General features: G+C 42.9%; 1 protein-coding gene across 1 annotated transcript in view; it reads right to left on the reverse strand.

Annotated features, from left to right (window-relative positions):
- Positions 1–21,853, reverse strand: part of DPYD (dihydropyrimidine dehydrogenase) — a 1,571,083-nt gene that overhangs the window by 849,428 nt on the left and 699,802 nt on the right. The window contains exon 10 of the mRNA XM_040406865.1: positions 3,143–3,312. Within this exon, the coding sequence (XP_040262799.1) occupies positions 3,143–3,312 (170 nt within the window). The remainder of the gene's footprint in view (positions 1–3,142; positions 3,313–21,853) is intronic.

Raw genomic sequence — 21,853 nt, forward strand, 5'->3', positions numbered from 1 at the left:
GTCATTGATCACCCCCCTGTAAAGCTCCATTCAGACGTACGTATGTTTTTTTACGGATCCACGGATACATGGATCGGATCCGCAAAACACATACGGACGTCTGAATGGAGCCTTACAGGGGGGTGATCAATGACAGGGGGGTGATCACCCCATATAGACTCCCTGATCACCCCCCTGTCATTGATCATCCCCCCCTGTAAGGCTCCATTCAGACGTCCGTATGTTTTTTACAGATCCACGGATACATGGATCAGATCCGCAAAACACATACGGACATCTGAATGGAGCCTTACGGGGGGGTGATCAATGACAGGGGGGTGATCACCCCATATAGACTCCCTGATCACCCCCTGTCATTGATCACCCCCCCTGTAAGGCTCCATTCAGACGTCCGTATGTTTTTTACAGATCCACGGATACATGGATCGGATCCGCAAAACACATACGGACGTCTGAATGGAGCCTTACAGGGGGGTGATAAATGACAGGGGGGTGATCACCCCATATAGACTCCCTGATCACCCCCCTGTCATTGATCCCCCCCTGTCATTGATCACCCCCCTGTAAGGCTTCCATTCAGACGTCCCTATGTTTTTTACAGATCCACGGATACATGGATCGGATCCGCAAAACACATACGGACATCTGAATGGAGCATACAGGGGGTGATCAATGACAGGGGGGTGATCACCCCATATAGACTCCCTGAACACCCCCCTGTCATTGATCACCCCCTGTCATTGATCACCCGCCCTGTAAGGCTCCATTCAGAAGTCCGTATGTGTTTTGCGGATCCATTGGATCCGCAAAACACGGACACCGCGGATCCGCAAAACACATACGGACGTCTGATGGAGTCTTACAGGGGGTGATCAATGACAGGGGGGTGATAACCCCATTCACACTCCTGATCACCCCCCTGTCATTGATCACCACCCCCTGTAAGGCTCCATTCAGACATTTTTTTGGCCCAAGTTTAGCGGAAATTATTATTATTTTTTTTTTTTTTCTTACAAAGTCTCATATTCCACTAACTTGTGTCAAAAAATAAAATCTCACATGAACTCACCATACCTCTCACGGAATCCAAATGCGTAAATTTTTTTTGACATTTATATTCCAGACTTCTTCTCACGCTTTAGGGCCCCTAAAATGCCAGGGCAGTATAAATACCCCACATGTGACCCCATTTCGGAAAGAAGACACCCCAAGGTATTCCGTGAGGGGTATATTGAGTCCATGAAAGATTTACATTTTTGTCCCAAGTTAGCGGAAAGGGAGACTTTGTGAGAAAAACAAAAAAAAAATCAATTTCCGCTAACTTGTGCCAAAAAAAAAAAATTCTATGAACTCGCCATGCCCCTCATTGAATACCTTGGGTGTCTTCTTTCCAAATGGGGTCACATGTGGGGTATTTATAACTGCCCTGGCATTTAGGGCCCTAAAGCATGAAAAGAAGTCTGGGATCCAAATGTCTAAAAAATGCCCTCATAAAAGGAATTTGGGCCCCTTTGCGCATCTAGGCTGCAAAAAAGTGTCACACATCTGTATCGCCGTACTCAGGAGAAGTTGGGCAATGTGTTTTTGGGTGTCATTTTACATATACCCATGCTGGGTGAGATAAATATCTCAGGTCAAATTGCCAACTTTGTATAAAAAAAATGGGAAAAGTTGTCTTTTGCCGAGATATTTATCTCACCCAGCATGGGTATATGTAAAATTACACCCAAAACACATTGCCCAACTTCTCCTGAGTACGGAGATACCAGATGTGTGACACTTTTTTGCAGCCTAGGTGGGCAAAGGGGCCCACATTCCAAAGAGCACCTTCGGATTTCACAGGTAATTTTTTACACATTTTGATTTCAAACTACTTACCACACATTAGGGCCCCTAGAATGCCAGGGCAGTATAACTACCCCACAAGTGACCCCATTTTGGAAAGAAGACACCCTAAGGTATTTCTTGATTGGCATAGTGAGTTCATGGAAGTTTTTATTTTTTGTCACAAGTTAGTGGAATATGATACTTTGTAAGGAAAAAATAAATAAATAAAAAATCATCATTTTCCGCTAACTTGTGACAAAAAATAAAAAGTTCTATGAACTCACTATGCCCATCAGCGAATACCTTAGGGTGTCTACTTTCCGAAATGGGGTCATTTGTGGGGAGTTTGTACTGTCTGGCCATTGTAGAACCTCAGGAAACATGGCAGGTGCTCAGAACGTCAGAGCTGCTTCAAAAAGCAGAAATTCACATTTTTGTACCATAGTTTAGTTTGTAAACGCTATAACTTTTACCCAAACCATTTTTTTTTTACCCAAACATTTTACTTTTTATCAAGACATGTAGAACAATAAATTTAGAGAAAAATTTATATATGGATGTCGTTTTTTTTAAATAAAAAAATACAACTGAAAGTGAAAAATGTCATTTTTTTGCAAAAATTTCGTTAAATTTCGATTAATAACAAAAAAAAGTAAAAATGTCAGCAGCAATGAAATACCACCAAATGAAAGCTCTATTAGTGAGAAGAAATGGAGGTAAAATTCATTTGGGTGGTAAGTTGCATGACCGAGCAATAAACGGTGAAAATAGTGTAGTGCAGAAGTGTAAAAAGTGGCCTGGTCATTAAGGGTGTTTAAGCTAGGGGGGCTGAGGTGGTTAAAAGAGATAGCAAGCTTGAATAGAGGAGTAGGGGTGCAACATCTATTGTCTGCCACTTACAATGCTGTTCTAACACCTGTCCTAGGGCAGTTTAATCACATCTTATAACTTCACTCATGCAAATACAATCAACATGTTACCTTCATGATTGGGACATGAGTCACCAGTATTTAATAATGAATATTTATTGTACAACCATTGTCACTGAGAAAACCTGTCAGATGTCTAGCAAAACTTCTTCAGGGAACAAGAAAGTTCAACAAATACAATTGCACTGACTTATTATTACTGATATACCATAACCTGGATGCATAAGAACCTTCACAGACTTTTTTGTTGTGTTGTTCTCTGATATAAATTAATTGCGTTAATAACGTCATAAACAGTAATTTCCTAAAACCATACATTCCAAAAATTTGGATAAAACCAGAGACACTATTTGAATATTAAGCTTTAATTCTAACATATAATTTACCTCTTCAGGAACAGCTCGAATGTTAGTGAATCCTTTTCTAAATACCACAAATACTCGGCGGGCACCACATCGCAATGCCGAGGTTGCACAGTCAAAAGCAGTGTCTCCGGCTCCAAGTACAATAACAGTTCCCTTTATGGACGGCAGTGAAGAGTGACAGGCACACATCCCTAAATAATGAAAAGGGGAGGGAATGCGTTTTCAAGTAGCGAAACCATTTTGCATGTCAACTCAAAAAGATACATGTACTTAAAGCAGTGTAAAATTGCATCTTGCAGTTCCCAAGCAGACAGTGTCACTATCACATTATTCTGCCTCACTGAGAGACAGTTCCATTCTCATATCCTAAGATGTGCTCATATTTGTAATTTCACAGTCAGTACTGCATTTTTCTGGCTTAACTTTTGGGTTTAGACATTTCTACATTATGGATCAAATAAGCTTCCAATTCCCCTTTTGTGAATAATGGTGCATGTGATGAGAGTCTCCCTAAATGCAATTTTATACATTTTTGTGTAATATATATATTATATATATATATATATATACTAGCTGAAGGACACGGCTTCGCTCAGGTATATTTAATCTATTTCATTTAATGTTTGTGTGTGTCGTTAAAAGATACCAACACTAAACGCTATCCACTATTACAGCACCCGCCCCCTTAACAGTGACCTCCACAGCCGCCCACCTATTAACACTGATCCCATCCCCTACAGTGCCCCCTTTCTTAAAATTGGACCTCCAAAGCAGCCCACCCCGTTAACCTTGAACTTTATAGCAGCCTTCCTCTTTAACAGTGAGTTTGACAGCACACCACCCCCTTGACAGTGACCTCCATAGGGGCCCGCCCGCATAAAGGTGGCCTTTACAGCAATCTGCCCCTTATAACTAACCTCCATAGTGGACCATCCCCTTAACTGTGACCTCCACAGCAGCCTGCCCCTAGGGTGGCCAGAGGTCCAGTTCTAGGCCGAACAATCCGGCTTTCAGACTCCTTGTCCTCCATCTGGCACAGGTCAGACTCCTTGTCCTCCATCTGGCGCAGGGCCTGGACGGACACAAGGATGTCTTTTTGAACAGCTCATTCTTAGACAGCATCACAGTGCTGTCTGAGTGTGAGCTGCAGGAAGAAAGTCACATCCCTCCCACCCCTGTAGCTGACAGAAGTTGATTTTTAACTTCATTTATTCAATCCCTGTTGGCTGAGGAGTGGGAGGGGGCGTGGCCTTACCAGATCGAGGTGTGGCTTAGCGGGACCTAGAAGTTGATGTTTAACTTCATTTTTTCCATCCCTGATGGCTAAGGAGTGGAAGAAAGCATGGCCTAAGCAGGACAGGGGCGTTGTTTAGCGGGACTTAGACGTTGATTTTTAACTTCATTTTTTCAATCCCTGTTGGCTTAAGAGTGGTAGGGGGCATGGCCTAATTGGATTGGGGGAATATCCTTTTGAACAGCTCACTCTAAGACAGCAGCACTGTGCTGTCTTATTGTGAGCTGCAGGGAGAAATTCACCCTCCCCCCCACCTCTGCAGCTGACAAAAGTAGATTTTTACCTTCATTTTTTCAATCCCTGTCGGGTGAGGAGTGGGAGGGGGCATGGCCTAACCTGATCGGAGGTGTGCCTTAGCGGGACTTAGAAGCTGATTTTTGACTTCATTTTTTCAATCCCTGTCGGCTGAGTGTGAGGAGGCGTGGCCTAACTAGATCCGGGGTGTGTCCTTTTGAACAGTTCACTCTAAGACAGCAGCACTGTGCTGTCTGAGTGTGTGATGCAGGGAGAAAGTCACCATCACTCCCACCTCTGCAGCTGACAGAAGTTGATTTTTAGCTTCATTTTTTAAATCCCTGTCGGCTGAGGAGTGGGAGGGGTGTGGCCTAACTGGGTCAGGGGCGTGGCTTATCGGGACCTGGGGGCAGGGGCTTTAAGTTTGTCTTTTGAGGGTGGACACATTATGGCAGGGGGTGTGTCTGGGCTCCTTCATGCAAGAGTGACGCCCCTCTGGGCACCTTACTGGCTCATTTGCATACCAAATAAACTGGATTTTAAGAGAATAAAAACATCTATTGCTGGAACAAAGGCACATCTGTAAATAAGGTACTAAGTGATATTAGGCCATGGCTTTACTTCAATAGCGATTATCCTGGTGACAGATTTTCTTTAAAGCTGGGTTGTTATGGAAACCTGGAGCAAAACTGTGTATGTGGAGCTTCTATTGGCTGATAAGGGTCATGTGACCAAGCTTCTATTGGCTAATGCATTTTTTGGGAATATCTCAGGAACGATACGTCCTAGAGAGCTGAGACCTGGTCTAAAACCTTTCCGGACACCTGATGTACCAAATTTCGTGATTGTAAATGCGACGGTGCGGACTCCTTTAGCGGATATACATACACACATACACTCATATTTATATTATTTTTATATATATATATATATATATATATATATATATAAATATTTAGATATTTTAAGTGCTGTTAGGTAAACATGAGGCCTTGTCTACAAGGAAAGCATTACTTACTAACTGATTCAAACAGAAGCAGACCATAAGAAAACATGCAACTCAATGTATTGCTAGAAATTGTAGTCCTAGCCGATAAATAGTTAAGAATACATCAGCTACATTACAAAAATTATTCATGTAGCCAAGTGAAATGTACATGTTTTTACCCGAATTAAAGGAACCTGCCAAGAAAAATGAAACACTGTGTTATTTTTACTACAAAGCCTAAAGAAGTGATGAATGACTTATAAGCCATATTCTTATCAGTTTGATAAGAATTAAATTATAGGTAAGTATGAGAGGCACTCTCACTGGTTGCTGCACAGAATTATTTGGAAGCAGTGATAATAAAATTGTTAAGTACGATTATACATAATTTCCAACAATGCTGAATACATCAAGTGCCAGGTGCTTAATATAGTGCTGGGTACATAGACATGCTGAGTACATAGATATATAAACTTATGCTGGATACATAGAGTGGCACGTCTTGGCTGAATAAAAAAAAATGCTAAGTGTAAATTAAAACCTTAGTTGATAGTGCTATAGACTTTGACTTTTTGAAAAATGGGGAACGGATCATAGGGGGTTACTGCAAGACGATATGATTGCTTACAACACCTAAAACACAAAACCGCATGAAAACCGCACCTAAAACGCATCTGAGTATTTCATGACAAACACTTACAAACAACATTTTTAGAAAATTAATTTGCAGCAAAATATTGCAAGTACCCATGCAGACAAGATGATAAGGGAAGCATCATTCACGGACTCTTACTGCTCACTATTAAAGTAAATGAATAGGACCAAATGACCCTATGAGCCCAAGATACAACACTTAATCCGGGCATTGAGGGAAATACAACAATGATTTTAGACAGGCTAACTTTTAATGTTTTGAGACAGGCTATCTTTCAACCATTTAAGTAACTTATGTGACTACCGCTGCGTTTTATTATAGCAACTCAAACAAAATCAAAATTCAACGATTTCTATACGATTTCTATACAACGCTCAAAGAATAAGTGAATAACACTAACCTGAACTAACTTCATTTATGATATCACTTTACTTTTGGTAATATCCACTGTGGTAATATCCACTTTGGCAACCATTCTGATCACCTAATGAACTAGCATCAAATCTATCATCCAAACAGGCCGAACATTTTTGGGAAACAGTTGATGTGTACCGTTCCCCATTTTTCAAGAAGTCAAAGTCACAGCACTTTCAACTAAAGTTTTAATTTACACTTAGCATTTTTTGTATTCAGCCAAGACGTGGCACTCTATGTATCAAGCATAAGTTTATATATCTATGTACTCAGCATGTCTATGTACCTAGCACTATATTGAGCACCTGGCACTTGATGTATTCAGCGTTTATATATTTGATGTATTCAGCATTGTTGGAAATTATGTATAATCGTACTTAACACATTACAATTCCACACATCAAGCCAAGCCTAGCCGAAAATACGCCATATTCCAGTATACTCAGCTTATACTTAGCCAGCACTAGGCATCATATGGTAATCAGCAAAGAAATCCTAATGCAGATTTCCAACACTTAAAGAGGACCCCCCACCTCTATTGTTTTATCTCTATTTTTGTTACTCTTTTACAGAATTTTTTTATATTTTAAAAGATTATAAAATAAAAATACACAATTTTATTTCCACTGCTTCCAAATTAATTCCATGCTGCAACCAGTGAGAGTGTGCCTCTCATACTTACCTATCATTTTATTTTCTTGCATCTAACGGCTTTTGGGTGTGCCGATGATAGAGCACCTTATTCCATAATACTGAACTGGTCAGCCACTGTATAAGTATTTTATTTGATAAGAATTGAGTAGAGATGAGCGAATCAAAGCTGATAAAGTGGATTTTGATCAGAATTTCAGGAATTATTTGATTCTTAATTTCTTCACGCTTCGTGGTAATGAATCACATTTTTTCCTAAAATGGCTGCTGCACATGTTAGGACATGGAGCAAGGAACTCTGAGAACGAGGGATCACCCACAATGCCATGCATGCAGCCAATCAGCTGCCAGCCTGTGATGTCGCATCCCTATAAATAGCCTCAGCAATCATGGATTCAGCCATTTTCCAGTGTACTTAGTGCACGGAGAGACGTTAGCAGGCGCTAGGCTTGAAAACGTATATTTTGCTTAATAGAAGTTCAGGGAAAGAGCATTAGAAATGTAGGGAAAGGATAGGGAGGAATTATTCCACAATATTGAAGCAGAACAAGGTTCAGTAGGGGAGTTTACAGCCTGGGTAATAGGAACAATGCTATTACACCTTGCTGCACTGACTGCAGATCCAAATTGCCATTATACTGCTGCTCATTTCAGGTTTGCAATACTTCTTTAATTCCAGCAAACCGTTCTTGTTATTGGGGTCTTATTAGCCCTTGTGCGGTGCAGTTATATATATGTTCTAATTTAATTTTTTTTTGGTGAATTAGTAGGGAAAAAGAAAAAGGGCTTATTAGCTGTTGTGTGGCGAAGTGAGAAAATCACAGCCCTTTTTGGATTGTATTAGTGGCAAAAAAAACTTTATTTTCCATTCACGGCCGCAGTTATATGTTCTAAAGCCTTTTTTTGGCGTGTATTAGTATAGAAAAAGAAAAAGGGCTTATTAGCCATTGTGTGGTGAAGTTAGAAAATTAAAGCCGTTTTTTTGGTGTGTAATAATTTCCTTTTTATCTACTTATTTGATCTAACAGTATGTCAGACAGAGAAGTGACAGGCCCTGCACAGGCGAGGGGCCCAGGCCTAAATGTTTCTGGCGCAGGCACAGGTCACAGCAGAGTAAGGGGGCGTGGCAGCAGGCATGAGCTCCCAGTGTCAGTTAGCGGTCGTGTCTTGACCAGCGACCCAGCGGTTCTTGAATGGTTAACTTGATCTTCGACTTCGTTGCAAGTGACATCAGTTACCCCCATCCAAGAGTACAGTCAGCAGCTACTGCCAAGCCAAGATCCGGAGGAGACATCCGCCGCTTCCTCCGGTAGGCGGGCAAGTAGTGATGAGGAGACTGGCATGGGAGCTGGTGTTGTGAGCGTTCAGGATCCTGGCTCAGAGACCGTTAAGTAGGACATCACTGACATGCAGACAGTACTCAATGATGATGTAGCCGATCGCAATTGTCAGTCGGGTGACTAAGGGGCTTCATCATCATTGGGAGAAGAGGGTGGCAGTGCATGCGTGAGGCAGCGGCAGATCCAGCAAATCGGTATCGTGGCTGTGAGTCAGCAGAGTGGCAGCAGTGGGAGGTCGGGAGCCAAACATACCTGGGGTAGACCACCCGCTTAGCAGTATCCTACCAGACTGAAAAGTAGTGTTGCAAGGGTTCACGGAGGCAGTGGCGGTAGCAGTCAGTCAGTGCAGTGTTGGGGGTAAAATCACCTACTCGGCGGTGTAGCAGTTTTTGATTAAGCAGCCGGGGGAGGTGAACATGGCCATTTGTTGAATCTGTGGGCAGAAGGTGAAGCGTGGCCAGGCTACCAATGTTGGCACCACGGCCCTGCGTCAATATATGCAGCATCACCATAAAGTGCCCTGGGAGAACCGTGGCTCCGATGTGGTGGTCCAGACTGCCGTAGCAACCGCTGCATCACACAGTGGCACACACCCGATTTCAGGCGGTCAAGGCTCCACCACCTCAGCCAAAGGGAGCTGTCTGTCCTTCCCATCATCTGCTGGTCTGGATTCTCCTGCTCCTCCTACTACTACTCGTCAGTCATTCCATCAGCAATCGATCACCAAAGCGATTGCCAAGAGAATACAGTATGCGTGTACTCATCCAACAGCACAGAAGCTGAATGTGCTCTTGGCCAAGTTGCTGGTGCTGCAGTCCCTCCCTTTCCAAGTGGTGGACTCTGCACCTTTCAGAGAACTGATGGCTTGTGCCAAGCTGAGGTGGAGAGTCCCGTCATTTCTATGCCAAAAAGGCAGTACCATCCCTACACACGTATGTAGAACAGAAGGTGGGCCAGTCCTTGAGCCTGTCGGTGTCTGCCAAAGTGCATGGCAGCGCCGACGTGTGGAGCTATAACTATGGTCAGGGATCATACATGTCCTTTACGGCCCACGGGTAATTGTGGTTCCTGCACAGCCACACCAGCAACTTGGCCAGGTGACGCCGCTTCTGCCTCCACGTTCTCACGCCGTTGGTCCTGCGACAATGTCCGGCTCTGCCTCCTCATCCTCTACTGTGTCCTCAGCCTCCACTGCAGGGACAATTTACAGTGCCCCTCCGGCATACCACATGTGCAGGGCACTGCGGTGTCACGCTGTTCTACACCTAGTTTGCCTTGGTGAACAGAGTCGCACAGATGAGGAACTGCTCCGTGTCCTTCATCAAGAAATCGAATCCTGGCTTACTCCGCGAAAACTCAAAAATGGAACCATGGTGAGCGACAATTTGAAGAACATGGTGTCGGTGCTCCGTCAAGGAGGGCTAAGCCATGCGTCATGCATGGCGCACATGTTCAATCTGGTTGTCAAGCATTTCCTGATATCTTCTGCCCATCTGCAAGACATCCTAAAAATGGCCAGGAAACTTTGCATGCACTTCAGCCACTCGTACACCGCCATGAATACCCTCCTTAAACTACTGCGGCAGAACGGCGTCCCCCAACATATGCTGATATGCGACGTTTCCACCCGTTGGCATTCCACCCTCCATATGTTGGACCAACTGTACGAACAAAGAAAGGCCATAAACGATTTCTTGATGATACAGACGGACAGAGGTACTCCCCATGTAACTTTGATATTAGCCAGTGGCAGCTCATGCATGACACCTGCTGTTTGCTCGTGCCCTTTGAGGAGGCCACTTTATTTGTCAGTCGCCAGGACTACGGGATGAACAACGACATTCCACTGCTTCATGTCCTGAAACTGATGCTGGAAAATCTGGCTGGTCAGGAGACTGGAGACATGGCTCCTAGATCTCACGGCCACATGAGCCATGTAGGGGCTGAATTGGAGGAGGAGGAGGACATTGAAGCACAAGCAATGTGTAGCGAAATGGGTGGTTTTTCTACATAGGTGACAGGAGAGGCGTAGTAAGAGCAGCCAGAGGAGCTACAGGGCAATGAGGAAGACGAGGCAGATGACCCAGACACACTGTGGCAGTATGCAGTGGAGATAGAGGCAGGGAGTCCCTCTGAGTCACTTGCACAAATGGCCAGATGCATGCTCACTTGCTTGCGTAGTGACAAATGATTTGTCAGTATTCGGCAGAGGGATGACTTCTGGCTCTCCACCTTGTTGGTCCCTCGCTACCGGTCTAAAATGGGGCCTTGTTTACACCTGCTGAGAGGGGACAAACTGAACTACTATAGAGACATCCTATGTAGTCAGTTGGCCGCTGCCTATCTGCGGCATCGTCCATCCTCTCACAGGTCTGACCGGAGGGGCCCTCTGCGCTCACGTTCCACTGTCATGGCTGCTGGGGAGTATGGCAGGAGCAGTACCAGCTCCATCAGCAGCAGCCTGAGTCTAGAGTCGCTGATGAGCAGCTTTCTTCACCTGCATAGTAAAGAAACTACTCACCAGCAGTTAGACATAGAGCAGAACCTGAACCAGCAGGTAGTGGCATACTTGGAGTGCCCCCTGCCAGCCGTCATTAAAGATCCGCTGGACAACTGGGCATCCAAACTTGATTTGTGGCCACAACTGGCCGAGTTTGCCCTGGAAAAGCTGTCCTGCCCGGCCAGTAGTGTGGCATCAGAGCGGTGTTTAGTGTGGCAGGGACCATAGTGACCCCAAGAAGAACTCGCCTGTCCACCCAAAATGTGGAGAGACTGACCTTTGTCAAGATGAATCAGGCATGGATCAGCCAGGATTTCCACCCACCAATGCCTGATGCATCAGACTAGATCATCCATGGTGCCATACCATCACTTTGACAAAAGAGACCGGTTTCTTCTGGCTACCTTCCTCAGCTACTATTCTGATGCTGACACCCCCTTGATGCCACACATCTGATGCCAGGTGCTCCTTCTTTCACCCACCATCTTCAGCTGGTAGTGGTATTGCCACCCACCTCACCACTCTGTCACCAGGTCACTCTGTGATCTCCCGATGCTGCTGCCACCTCCACACTATGTCACCTTGCCACGTTGTGGCCTCCTGATTCTGCTGCCACCTCCACACTTTGTCACCTTGCCACTCTGTGGTCTCCTCATGCTGCTGCCACCTCCACACTATGTCATTGGGCCACTCTGTGGACTTCTCATGTTGTTCCCACCCTCCCCACTCCATGACTGGGCTATTGTATTTTTGGCCTAGTTGACATCATCATTTATTTGACCCATCTTCTGATCTGTCAGAAGGAAGGGAAAATGAGACACACAACGGATCCTGTCTGTGTAGCAGCTGTAAGACCTGTGTGGTCGCATCAGATTTGGCTTATGATTTGGTAGCCAAAAGCAGGAGTGGGTACAAAACACAGACATGCAAATATTCCATTCATGTGTCATCTCTGTTTTGGATCCACTCCTGTTTTTTTTGGCATTAACAATACTAATAGATTATTGACCAAATGCTGACCGAGTGAAGGCAGATGCTCAACAGACAGGATCGTTTTTTTTTTAGGGTTATTGTTCTGACGGATCAGAGGAAGAGCAAAATAATCAGTGACGTCAACACAAACTTACTGCTGACACCCTCTCCACTCTGTCAGGGGGGCTCTACTTGTATAAGCATTTAATAGAACAGGTTCTGTAGACATCTGTGTGGAATCAGCTGACGACAGTGTAAAAGAAGTGAGTTATTTCACGCTATAGTAGGATCTTGGGCCTCTGCACGGTTCTTTATACCTGACTCCAACATTGACCTGTAAGGCTGAGTTCACACTTGAGTTATTTGGTCAGTTTTAGCCCCGTAACTGCCCAAAGAAGTGAAGTGAGCAGTGACTCTAAGAGTGACGCCTGTCATCTGCGTGTCATACTGACTCACAGTATTGTTTCACTACCACAGCAGACTCACTATGCGTGTTGCTGCAAGGAACAGTGTTCTACACTACTATACAGGCTGTTTTTTTTAACACAATTTGCCACAAATTAATTTGGATTGAATAGAATCATTTCGGAAACTTCGGCGAACCAACCGAATCAAATTTGTTTGAAATTCGCTCATCTGTAGAATTGAGCTTGAATGAGGGTCAGAAGGTTACAGATAAGAGCTACCCTTTTGCCATCAGATGAAAGGATTCAAAGAAAACAGACTGTGACAGCTTGCAAAGAGACTGATTTTTTAACCCTTATATCTCAGATATGGCTGATAAATAAATAATGGCTAATGGCTAATAAAGACCATTTAAAAAAATTATGTTTAGCCCAAAATTAGTAAAATGCATTAAAAAAATTACCCTAAAGCCTTTAAAGGAAATGTGTCAGCAAAAGTTTTATCCGTCAGTTAATACCAGATAGTAACACATATATTTTTTTATAATATGTTTTTATTTTCTGATTGTAGATTTTCTTTTATTTGATTTCCTGAATGTTATAATGGGGGCTGCCATCTTACCTGAGCTGTTCTTAACAGAATTTACAAAGCATTAAAAAAAATTGCTTTACGGCAGACACAATAGTCAGGAGGGAATCCCATTGATTTCTATGGAAGAGTTTTCTAGGCATGGTCTGTGACCTGTGCAGAGGTCATTGTACAAGGAAAGAATAGATAAGCTGTGACAATCACTGATTGTAAATGGTGGATTCTGTCTTATCTATACACAGAGGTGATATAATTACAGGGAGGATTAGAATGACTTAACTGCAGTAAAGTGATCTGGACAAACCAAGAAGTGGCAACAATTATTAGACATAGGGGCTAATCCAAAAACTGCAGGATTTTTGTTTTTAGTTTAAATATTAAAAGTGACAAAAATTAAAAATAACATCATCAAAAATTATTTTACAATATGTTAAAAAACAGCAGGTCATTTTCTGATAACATATTTCCTTTAAATTCTCTGAATTGGCAGTACTATTATTGTAAAAGATAAGCAAGAAAACAAAAATAGTTCAATGAATAATATAAATACATTCAATCTAATTAAGTATCTCCTGTGTCAGGTAATGTAATTTACTTTTTAATTAAGTTGAGATAGAATTAAATGAAAAAGAATTCACACCACTCTTAAAAATGCAAAAGCCTCCTTTGTTAAAATTAGATAATTTCAATCCTAAAATTAGAAATGTTAAACTATGTTCAAAATTAAAGATTTTCAAATAATTACAGCAAGAGAATGGAAAACTCTAATTGTATGCAGAATTAAAATTCTATACGCAAAAAAAAACTGACAAAAAGAGAGACAGAACTAACACTTTTATTGATGAGAAACCTTTGTAAATGTATTTTATTTGGATGTTATGTGATTGACCAATACCAATGGTTTTCAAAATTAGTAATAAATAAAAATCTTAAAAGTGTGGTGTGCATTTGTATTCAGCCCTCTGTACTCTGATACCCCTAAATAAAATCCAGTGTGATCAATTGCCTTCAGAAGTCACCTAATTCATAAGTAGTCCACCTGTGTGTAATTTATTGTCAGTATAACTACAGGTGTTCTTTGAAGGCCTCAGAAGTTTGTTCCAGAACATTAGTGATCAAATGCCATAATGAAAACCAAGGAACACACCAGACAGGTCAGGGATAAAGTTGTGGAAAAGTGTTAGGGTTAGGTTATAAAATAATATTCCAAGCTCTAAAGATCTCACGAAGCACTGTTCGATCGATCATCTTAAAATGGAAGGAGTATGGCATAACTGCAAACCTACCAAGACATGGCATCCACCTAAACTGACAGCCCAAGCAAGGAGAGAACTAATTAGAGAAGCAGCCAAGAGGCCCATGACCACTCTGAAGGAGCTGCAGAGATTTAAATCTCAGGTGGGAGAATCTGTCCACAGGACAACTATCAGTCGTAAACTCTGACCTTTATGGAAGAGTGGCAAGAAGAAAGCCATTTTTGAAAGCAAGCCATAAGAAGTCCCATTTTCAGTTTGCCAAAAGCCAGGTTGGGGATGTACAGCAAACATGTAGAAGAAGGTACTCTCGTCAGATGAGAACTAAGTTAAAAAATTTTGGCCGAAATGCAAAGCATTATTTGTGGCAAAAAATGAACACTGCACTAAAAGCCCCATTCCCACTGTGAAACATAGTAGTGGCAGCAATATGTTGTGGGGATGCTTTTCTTCAGCAGGGACAGGGAAGCTGGTCAGAGTTGATGGGAAGATGGATGGAGCTAAATACAGGTTAATCCTGGATCAAAACCTGTTGGAAGCTGCAAAACACAAAAGACTGGGGTAGAGGTTCACCTTCCAGCAAGACAATCACCCTAAACATAAAACGAGAGCTACAACAGCATGGTCCTATAAAGTATTGACTCAGGGGGGCTGAAAATAAATACACACCACATTTTTTTAATTTGTATTTAAAATAGAAATTAGAAAATTACCGTATGTTTCGCCCTATAAGACGCACCTGCCCATAAGAGGCACCTAGGTTTTTGAGGAGGAAAATAAGAAAAAAAATATTTTGAACCAAAAAGTGCTTTTGGTGGGTTTTGAACTAATGGTGGTCTGTGGATGACACTATTATGGGGGATCTGTTGAGGACACTGTTATGGGGGATCTGTGGGTGACACTGTTATGGGGGACCTGTTGGTGACACTGTTATGGGGGATCTGTGGGTGACACTGTTATGGGGGATCTGTGGGTGACACTGTTATGGGGGATCTGTGGGTGACACTGTTATGGGGATCTCTGGATGGCTCTTATTGGGGTCTCTGCATGGCACTGTTATGGGGATCTGTGGATGACACTGTTATGGGGGAGATCTGTGTATGACACATATATAGCATCTCCATAACAGTGTCCCTGTAGTGTGAATTACCCCCAATACAGGGGGTGGGGTTCGCATCCAGTTTTATAATGACATCGGGGCCCGTGCAATGACTTTATTCTACTACACGGGCCCCGCTCACTGTATATAATCTTATCTATAATTGTAGGCATTGTTAATATTCAAAAATTCAGGGTAATCAGTGCCTGAATTACTTACAAGTGCTCAGTAGCAGAGAGGAGGGAGGAGGCAGGCCGGGAGGACGGGCGCTGGCAGCGTGAGTCACTACGTCATGCGCCCACGCCGCCTGCTTCAGACGGTAAGAAGGGTTCAATTGAGAGTATGAATAGAATTGGAGAAAGGGGGCAACCTTGCCTGGTGCCATTGTTAATCTTAACTGCCTGAGAGAGGACCTCATTCACCCTGATATGCGCTTGGTTGTTCAGACATTGTGAAAATTGCTCTAATGAAGGAATCAGGGAATCCCATCTGCAGTAGTGTGCACTTGAGTAAAGGCCAAGCGACCCTATCAACGGCCTTTTCTGCGTCAGTTTCCAGTAGTACCATGGAATCACCTCTTCTCCTCATCAGAGCAATCGAGTTCAGTATTTTATACGTATTGTCTTTGCCTTCTCTTCCTGGTATAAATCCAGTTTGATAGAGGTAATTCAGATACTTTAAAAAAGGTTTTATCCTGGATGAGAGGATTATGGCATATATTTTGAGATCCAAATTTAGCAGGGAGATGGGTTTGTAACTTGAGCATAAGGTTGGATCCTTTTGTGGCTTGAGTATCAAAGTAATGTGGGCATTTAACGTTTGGGGATTAAAGTATGGCGATAAGGTTTCTTTGAAGGTAGCGTAATATAGAACAGGTAGGCCATCTGGTCTGGGGGATTTCCCTTTAGCTATTTGTTTTAATGTTAAGTTTATTTCTTGTGTGGTAATAGGAGTGCATAAACTTAATACTTGGTCTGTGGATATGGAAGGGAGGTTGACTTTCTTCAGAAAGGCATGCGTTAACTCAAGCTTTTCATTCTTGGTAGCTTCCGATTCTGCCGTGTTTATATTGTATAAGTCAGCATAGAAGCTATGGAATGCCGCAGCGATGCTGGCATCATCGCGTAGTAGAGGTTTACCTATATGTTTAACAGCAGGGATTCATAATTTGCATTTGCGCTGACGTAACATAGCAAGCATAAACTTAGTAGGCATATTACCGTGTGCAAAAAACTTCTGTTTTAGTGAGAGATATAATTTGGCTGACTGAGAGTTTAATACCTTCCTAAATTCATCTCTAGCAGAAGACAGTTCTTCTAGTTTTCTCTTATCTAATGATTGTTTATGTGTGTGTTCCAGTTTAGATATTTTATCATAAAAAGTGGCTATTTTTTATTTTCTCATTTTATTTATATAGGAGGCTATAGAGATGAATTTGCCTCTTATCACCGATTTATGGGCTTCCCAAACTATATGTGGGGAAACTTCTGTCGTGTTAGTAGTAAAGTATTCATTCAGTTTCTTTTCAATCCTGTCTCTTATTTCTTGTCTGTCTAGGAGTGTCTCATTTAAACGCCAGGTAAATGTCTTAGGGGAAGCATCAGGGGGATTGAAGGTAATGAAAACTGGGGAGTGATCAGAATGTATCATATTGCCAATCTGTGCTTCCGTGCACTGATGAATGTAAGTAACCGGGAAGAATACGTAATCTAGCCGATGGTATGTGCTATGTGGGGAGGAAAAGAAGGTATAATCCCTCTCTTTTGGGTTAAGCGTGCGCCAAACATCAGTGAGATTGCTATTGTATAGTAATTTTTTATATCAGATAAAGTTCCCCTTTAGACAGTTGACCTGCCTAATGATGTATCAACACTAGGGTTGAGTAATATATTGAAGTCTCCAGCTACCATCAACAGGCCTTCGCTGAACTCATCTAGTTGTTGCCGGGAACAAATTGAACCATTGTCTATGTGCCACGTTTGGTGCGTAAATATTTACAAATGTGTATATTTGCATGTTTATTCTTCCTTTAACTAGCAGGAATCTTCCCTCACTATCTGATTTTGAGTCAATCAGGGAGAAATCAGTATGTTTGTGGAAAACTAGACTCAAACCTAACCTATTCAAATGGGTTAAAGAGCTATGATACCAAAGGTTAAAGCGGGAGCGTGAAAGATTTGGGATCTTATTATGTTTAAAGTGGTTTTCTTGAATAAAAATGATTTTAACCTTCTCTTTGTGTAAATGTTGTAAAATTTTGCAACTTTTTGCAGGGGTTTTGAAGCCTCTTACATTGTAAGTAGCTATGCGGAGTTCCCCCATGACTTAATGTAAGTATAGTGAGTACTGCTGAATACATACTGCATTGTGGGTGGGTTTGCTTTGTATACCTTACTGATTGCAAGGGTGGAGGGGAGCTAAGGCATAAAAAACAGAACAAAAATACACATTAATTCAGAAGTAAATAATCCTCAATATTAAAGGTAACATGGGGAACTTTGTTGTCCCTGAGAAGGACCGTGTGATTCAAAAGTTGGCAGCCCATTGACAAAGTAGCAAGCTGTCGTATACGGGTAAGTAAGGACCTGAGTACCAGGAAAAAAAAAAAAAAAAAACATGCATTACTGGGAAGAGGTGGCAAATAACAAGCTTTAAGTAAACAATGAAATTAGTATCTTAACTCGGATTATCGAGTGGCCACTATCAGTGGCTTGATTGTAATTGCCTCTAGGGTTTCCCCACGCTCCTGACCCACCATTTGTTAAAGAATACACCCTTAGCTTATAGGCCAAGGAATAGGGCAGTAATCCCAGCGCGGGTGTCCCCAGACGGCAACCACAATCTATATTGTTAGGACATTATGTTGAAAAACACTCATGTCCCATCCGTATAACACCATTAGGAGACTTGTAAGTAGGGATGAGCGAACCCGAACTGTATAGTTCGGGTTCGTACCGAATTTTGGGGTGTCCGTGACACGGACCCGAACCCGAACATTTTCGTAAAAGTCCGGGTTCGGGTTCGGTGTTCGGCGCTTTCTTGGCGCTTTTTGAAAGGCTGCAAAGCAGCCAATCAACAAGCATCATACTACTTGCCCCAAGAGGCCATCACAGCCTTGCCTACTATTGGCATGGCTGTGATTGGCCAGTGCAGCATGTGACCCAGCCTCTATATAAGCTTGGGTCACGTAGCGCTGCACGTCACTCTGCTGATTCAAGCATAGGGAGAGGTTGCAGCTGCGACGTTAGGGCGAGATTAGGCAGATTAACTCCTCCAAAAGACTTCATTCTGTGGTCGATCTGCAGCTGTGGATCATTGAAGTGCTATTATTGACTTGCTCACTTTTTTGAGGCTGCCCAGAGCGTTTTTAGATCACTTTTTTTCTGGGGTGATCGGCGGCCATTTTGTGACTTGTGGTGCGCCAGCACGAGCTATCACCAAGTGTATTTAACCATCGATAGTGTGGTTATTTTGTGCTATATCCTACATCAGCTGCAGGCTGAGCCTGTGTCACCGAAGTGCATTTAACCATCAACAGTCTGGTTATTTTTTGGCCATATACTACATCAGCTGCAGGCTGAGCCTGTTTCACCCAAGTGCATTTAACCATCAACAGTCTGATTATTTTTTGGCCATATACTACATCAGCTGCAGGCTGAGCCTGTGTCACCGAAGTGCATTTAACCATCAACAGTCTGGTTATTTTTTGGCCATATATTACATCAGGGGCAAGTTGAGCCTGTCACCCAGCACCTAAAAAATAGACCTGACATTTCTATTCAACCAAATCTGCACAGTTTTAGCTGGTCAAGTTATTTGTAGTGACCGTCAAAGCAGACTTTTTGTTCTGGGTTGAAAAAGCATTCCCAAATTTGCCATTCTGAAAATAACTAGTTTGTGGTATTTCAGGCCTACTTGAAATCTATCCCAAAAAGAAAATCTTACATTGAAGTTATTGATAGTATCATTCAGAAAAACCTAAGACACACGCTAGCGTGCTGATAGAAGTGTCATTCTGTGATTAAACCTATAACTGTCACACAGCGCCAAAAAAAAACAGGTCTCACATCTCGATTCAACCAAATCTGCACAGTTTTAGCTGGTCAAGTTATTTGTAGTGACCGTTAAAGCAGACTTTTTGTTCTGGGTTGAAAAAGCATTCCCAAATTTCCCATTCTGAAAATAACTAGTTTGTGGTATTTCAGGCCTACTTGAAATCTATCCCAAAAAGAAAATCTTACATTGAAGTTATTGATAGTATAATTCAGAAAAACCTAAGACACACGCTAGCGTGCTGATAGAAGTGTCATTCTGTGATTAAACCTATAACTGTCACACAGCGCAAAAAAAAACAGGTCTCACATCTCTATTCAACCAAATCTGCACAGTTTTAGCTGGTCAAGTTATTTGTAGTGACCGTCAAAGCAGACTTTTTGTTCTGGGTTGAAAAAGCATTCCCAAATTTGCCATTCTGAAAATAACTAGTTTGTGGTATTTCAGGCCTACTTGAAATCTATCCCAAAAAGAAAATCTTACATTGAAGTTATTGATAGTATCATTCAGAAAAACCTAAGACACACGCTAGCGTGCTGATAGAAGTGTCATTTAGTGATTAAACCTATAACTGTCACACAGCGCAAAAAAAAACAGGTCTCACATCTCTATTCAACCAAATCTGCACAGTTTTAGCTGGTCAAGTTATTTGTAGTGACCGTCAAAGCAGACTTTTTGTTCTGGGTTGAAAAAGCATTCCCAAATTTGCCATTCTGAAAATAACTAGTTTGTGGTATTTCAGGCCTACTTGAAATCTATCCCAAAAAGAAAATCTTACATTGAAGTTATTGATAGTATCATTCAGAAAAACCTAAGACACGCGCTAGCGTGCTGATAGAAGTGTCATTCTGTGATTAAACCTATAACTGTCACACAGCGCAAAAAAAAACAGGTCTCACATCTCTATTCAACCAAATCTGCACAGTTTTAGCTGGTCAAGTTATTTGTAGTGACCGTAAAAGCAGACTTTTTGTTCTGGGTTGAAAAAGCATTCCCAAATTTGCCATTCTCAAAATTGTGGTGAACGGGAACAATGAGGAAAACATCTAATAAGGGACGCGGACGCGGACGTGGACATGGTCGTGGTGGTGTTAGTGGAGAGGACGTGGCCGTTCTGCCACAGCCACACGTCCTAGTGAACCAACTACCTCAGGTCTTAGTAGCCAGCAGAATTTACAGAGATATTTGGTGGGGCCCAATGCCGTTCTAAGGATGGTAAGGCCTGAGCAGGTACAGGCATTAGTCAATTGGGTGGCCGACAGTGGATCCAGCACGTTCACATTATCTCCCACCCAGTCTTCTGCAGAAAGCGCACAGATGGCGCATGAAAACCAGGCCCATCGGTCTGTCACATCACCCCCATGCATATCAGGGAAACTGTCTGAGCCTCAAGTTATGCAGCAGTCTCTTATGCTGTTTGAAGACTCTGCTGCCAGGGTTTCCCAAGGGCATCCACCTAGCCCTTCCCCAGGGGTGGAAGAGATAGAATGCACTAACGCACAAACACTTATTTTTCCTGATGATGAGGACATGGGAATACCACCTCAGCACGTCTCTGATGATGACGAAACACAGGTGCCAACTGCTGCGTCTTTCTGCAGTGTGCAGACTGAACAGGAGGTCAGGGATCAAGACTGGGTGGAAGACGATGCAGGGGACGATGAGGTCCTAGACCCCACATGGAATGAAGGTCGTGCCACTGACTTTCACAGTTCGGAGGAAGAGGCAGTGGTGAGACCGAGCCAACAGCGTAGCAAAAGAGGGAGCAGTGGGAAAAATCAGAACACCCGCAGCCAAGAGACTCCGCCTGCTACTGACCGCCGCCTTCTGGGACCGAGCACCCCAAAGGCAGCTTCAAGGAGTTCCCTGGCATGGCACTTCTTCAAACAATGTGCTGACGACAAGACCCGAGTGGTTTGCACGCTGTGCCATCAGAGCCTGAAGCGAGGCATTAACGTTCTGAACCTTAGCACAACCTGCATGACCAGGCACCTGCATGTAAAGCATGAACTGCAGTGGAGTAAACACCTTAAAAACAAGGAAGTCACTCAGGCTCCCCCTGCTACATCTTCTGCTGCTGCCGCCTCGGCCTCTTCTGCTGCTGCTGCCGCCGCCTCGGCCTCTTCCTCCGCCTCTGGAGGAACGTTGGCACCTGCCGCCCAGCAAACATGGGATGTACCACCAACACCACCACCTGCGTCACCAAGCATCTCAACCATGTCACACGGCAGCGTTCAGCTCTCCATCTCACAAACATTTGAGAAAAAGCGTAAATTCTCACCTAGC

The sequence above is a fragment of the Bufo bufo genome, chromosome 9 (genome assembly GCF_905171765.1).
Source record: "Bufo bufo chromosome 9, aBufBuf1.1, whole genome shotgun sequence".
Classification (NCBI taxonomy): domain Eukaryota; kingdom Metazoa; phylum Chordata; class Amphibia; order Anura; family Bufonidae; genus Bufo; species Bufo bufo.